The 4729-nt window shown below is 38.3% G+C and overlaps 1 protein-coding gene across 4 annotated transcripts in view; it reads right to left on the reverse strand.

Moving 5' to 3' along the window:
• ADGRG6 (adhesion G protein-coupled receptor G6) overlaps positions 1-4729 on the reverse strand; it is a 204163-nt gene that overhangs the window by 107220 nt on the left and 92214 nt on the right. For all 4 annotated transcript variants that reach the window (XM_019527071.1, XM_019527073.1, XM_019527070.1 and 1 more), the window contains exon 5: positions 3189-3257. In XM_019527071.1, the coding sequence (XP_019382616.1) occupies positions 3189-3257 (69 nt within the window). The remainder of the gene's footprint in view (positions 1-3188; positions 3258-4729) is intronic.

The raw sequence follows: 4729 nt of genomic DNA on the forward strand, positions 1-4729 counted from the left end.
AACTACTATCTTTCTGTAGAGTAAAAAACTTCACAGCAGTGCACATGTAGACACTTCTGGGACTCACAGGGGCATGAGGGTGCTTTAGTGCAGGGGGTGCCTGCCAGCTAGTCTTATGCTGAAACTCTCTTGTACTCCAGCCAGACCATCTGCAGCAAATTGATTGGGGGAGCAGCCCCAGGCTGGCAGGATGACCCTCTGGACTCCCTGCCAACTGGGGCTGCTCTAAGCTGGCTCAAAGTGCTGTGCTCCTGGGCATGTGTTCAAATGGCAATAAACTCCAGTTTACTGCTCCTGGGCACACATTCAAACCTGTGTGCCTGTGAGCAATAAATTCTAGAGCAATAAACTCTGGAGTTTATTGCTTCACATTAATTGCATGTGTAGATGCCCAACAAAGCTAGATTTTGTTTACAAATTTGAGTAAGAAAGGTACATTTAATTATAATGACTATAGGGATAATGACACTATCATTGGACTATACTGATCCTTTTTTTTCTTGCTTAGTTTATTGTGTTATTTAAATGTAATATATAATTAATCAAATTAGTGCATATTCTAATACATTTATATTTGTTTTTGCTTTGCTCTTAAATGGAATAATATAGCTGTTGGCCCCTACCATCTTAGTAAAGCTTCTAGTTTTAACTGGAGAAAAATGTATGTCATTACTTGTGATGATGCACCACGTTGTGCGCACCCCCCTTTTCAAAATCTTAGATCTGTCTATGGTAAATGCATAAACAGTCTTTAGAACTGGGTGTTTGTCCCCTCAGCCTGAGAAGCACCTAGAACCCACAGCTCCCACTCCTTAGGTAAATAAGCTAACCGCCAAAGACCCTGTGTTAAAGATGAGCAGAATCACTACTTTTCAAGAATGAAAGTTGATGTGAACTTTGTGTTTTGTGCTTGCAATGTGAATGCTAAGGCAAGCTGGTTGCTCTGAATGCTGAGATGACAGATGTGTCTGAAGAACAGCCCTCAGTCTGATTCACTGAATGAGCTTTAGTTAAAGTGCCCCCGCTGCAATTTTTTTCAGTGTGGGGATGCTGATAAACGAGACACTGGAGTCTGCTGGAGCATGGCAAATACCACGTTCCAGCAGACTTGATTAATTGTAAAAGTAATTACAGTATGTTGGAGCAGCCTTGCTCCTCATGTATAAGCACCCTTAAGCTCTGAGAAGGAGTGGGCATTCTAGCTCTGTGCCTAGCATTGTCAATTCTAAACCACCTCCTTGCACATTGCCTGCATGTTATTTTCTCCATTAACTGTATGACAGTCTTAAATGACTAACCCTATTGATTCAGATTGCATGTGTAGGGCAAAGGTTCCTTGTTTTTACATGCCTCAATGTCTAAAGTCTCTTACAGGTACTGCTTCAATCAGGCCCTAAAGTTCTTTTACTCTGAGTAAAGCCAGGACAAAAGAAATAAACGATGCTATAGCTTCACGGCTATATATCTTTTAACAAGGTCCAAAGCAGTTACATTGTGAAGAAAAGAGCTCTCCTTGTGAATGTGACTTGACTGTTCAGAACCTTTATTAACTGGTGATGATAGACAAAAAGAAAAAATGGAAATCCAAACCTATCCTCAGAGCCCAAGTAAATTTTCAGTGCTAGCAGGCAGATGCATACACAATTCTGACTCTCAGTAAACTGAACAGAGTTCTGACAACACTGGGCAATAAACACAGAAAGCCACAAGGTTATTTTAAGAGTCACTTTTCAGAGTAAGACTGCACATCAAGAATCAACATTCTGGGACTGAGAACATATTGCCATGCTGACTGTGAACAAATCTCTTGGCATGTTTCTGAAAGAGTAGAGTAGCACCCTTGTATTCTGATTTTCATAATCCTTTTATTACAGTTGTGTGAGAGATTCTTTTGAGTTCACAATGGTTACTTAAGCTGTTGCTCTAGTATCTAACTCATAATTTCAAAGTACCTTGGCTATAATAAGTATTGAAGTTGCTATTTTAAATAAAATTCTGGACATAATTGGCATTTTGCCATAAATAGAGACCTTATGATCTAGACTTCAGTTTATACTTAATCTGAAATACATTAAGTATAATATACTCCAGAAACTTGACTCGAATGAACTAGAAATTCTGAGTCAAGTACTGAAATTCCATTGTAGCCTTTGAACTGGTTTTCCACCAGCAATAAATTTTCCCTTTTGTTGTTAAGCTAAATCTTTTATTTTCAAACCTGTTTTAGAAAGAATTTCTGGGATCTTCATTTGGCTTATCTAATTTAGTTTTCTTTCCCTCCTGTTTCTGCCCCATATCCCTTATCTTTTTGGTTTTATCACTTGAAATGATTAAATAGAATTGCTACAGTTCCCATTTGTATGAAAGTTTTGCAAACAAGCATTAGCCTAGTAGAAGGGTCTGGGTTTACAAATGCATTGACCCTACTAACATAAAGGATTTGTGTAGAATTCAAACCTTTGACCAAAGTTGCATGACTGACCCGGTGTGAATCTCGACATATAACTTTACAGGTGTTATTCATATGACGTACATAAACATAAATCTGCAGAGGTCACCCATTTCTACTGAAAACTTTGCATTCAGTTCATTTAGCATTTCAAGAGATCTAATACCATGGTTCCTATTATGAATGGTAAGTCTTGTGGAATCCTAGCGACTGTGATCAGTCACTACAGTGCACATGAAAATGGAGACCAAATGTCTCACCATCAATTATTGCACTGTTTTATTTTATTAATTATCATTACTAGACTTTGCATTTCGATGGCATCTTTCACATCAGTCTGCTGGAAATACACAAATTGTGGAATTGCATCTGCTTGTTTTTTATTTAAAGCCTACTCCCGTTCTGTTCTGTTTATTATTTTACCCTTAAAATGTGCAGGAGGGAAAAAGAAGAGAAAAGAAATGAAACCAGTCCATCCATCCAAGAGCATATGATTGTTAGGTTTTGACATAATGAAGACTTTTTGGAAATGTGTTATGAAGAGTGTCATCACATTCTTTCCACACACTGTGTGTACAGTACACCCACAAATCTGATGAGGCTAAAAAATTCTTTTCTTTGCTCATTTTTTTTCTAGGCTTCTGCCTGAAAAAAATAGTAAAAGTACAATGAAATGAAAATGAGAGAACAAGAGAGATCAGTTAAAGCTGAAGCTGTAGGGATATATTTCATGTCTTACCTTGGCAAAGGCTTCCCAGATTTGCACAACTGGTTGGTTCAGTTATAGGTGTGGGAACTAAGTACGAGCCTTCAGAATAAGAAAAGATAAATCATTACAAAGGCTTTGCACAAGATACCTAAGACCATCATGTCTCAAAATACATTAAGGCATGCAGTGACATCTCTGTTCTGATCTGTTCCTGTGAGAAACCCAATATGCCATTTTATTCGTAGGTCTAATGCACTGCCATTCAGCTTTGATGCTAAGGAATCCAGGAAAGCACCTTTGGCTTGCAAATTACAGTCATATCTAATGTCTAAATCTCCTCCCATGTCTTTCAAGATTTCCATTGGCTTTAGCTACACAACACCCCTGAAAACCAAAATGTACTGCGTGTGCCAAAAACTTTAGGGGCTAGTCTGGCTTTAGTGCCCATGAAGGGTTAGCAAATTGTAACATATTGGAGATCCGATCTCATCTGGAGTCATACAGTCTACAAAATCATCTTGTGAGATACCAAGGAGATCAGCTCTTGTACACCAGGTGTAAACATGAGTAATGTTTTGGTATGTACATATGATGAACAGGGAAATATTTTAAATACATGTATTTACTAACTTCTTCATAAAGATGCATACATATATTGTTGCCTAGAAATGTAACTAACAGAGGAAGCGCTGAGAAAGCTGCCTTAATTAGTCTTTGCTTATCCCTGTGCATCAGATGCATAAGCAGATGCTTTTGCACATTATTTTGAAAATAATAAAGCCATACAGAATGGCTTTTTCTGGCTCTGCTGGGATAGTTGCATTCTTGGCACTAACTCTACCACTTCAAAATCATATTGCTTCCAAGAGTATGAAGCATTACATCTGTCAATGAAAATCAGAGAGACCCATCAGCCTACTTTTAAAGACAGTGCAGGATATATTAACTGAAACACAAGGTCAGGATGGAGCCAAAGGCCCTAAGTCAGCAGCCCTGAATTAAAAGACAATGCAGCAGGATGAGTATTGCTGCATGGGGATCTGAGGGAAGAAATGGCCAGAATTAAAAATACCTTACCATGTGCTGACATTAAAGTTCAGTTTTTTCCAAGAAATAGACTGAATCTTATGGGATAGTGCAAATATATTTGCTAATACTAATAGACTAATAAAATTGTTGCTGAAAGTGGATTTACTGTTGGCTCTGTATGTAACATTTATTGCTCATTAAAAGAAGGTATAATGATCGGGAGGTGACTACATTTTGGATTCCTGCACTATGTGCAACTTATTTTGACATACCTGAGCTAGTTTTAAACTAACTAGCTCAGGCACGGATACAAGTATATGGCACATCTAAAATTCAACTAGTGCTACGGTGAGGTAGTAAAATGGCAAGCTTGGTTAGATTTCTTTGGGATAAAAGTGTACACATACACATACAAACACACACACACAGGGCATGTCTACACAAGATGTTAACTGGATGATGACTGGAGACCCTCTGGGTTAAGATTCGTGGGCAATACAGCACAGGGGACACAACGGTGGGAGTCTACTATAGACCTCCCA

Source organism: Gavialis gangeticus, unplaced genomic scaffold (assembly GCF_001723915.1).
Source record: "Gavialis gangeticus isolate Ggan-Ray unplaced genomic scaffold, GavGan_comp1, whole genome shotgun sequence".
Lineage (NCBI taxonomy): Eukaryota > Metazoa > Chordata > Crocodylia > Gavialidae > Gavialis > Gavialis gangeticus.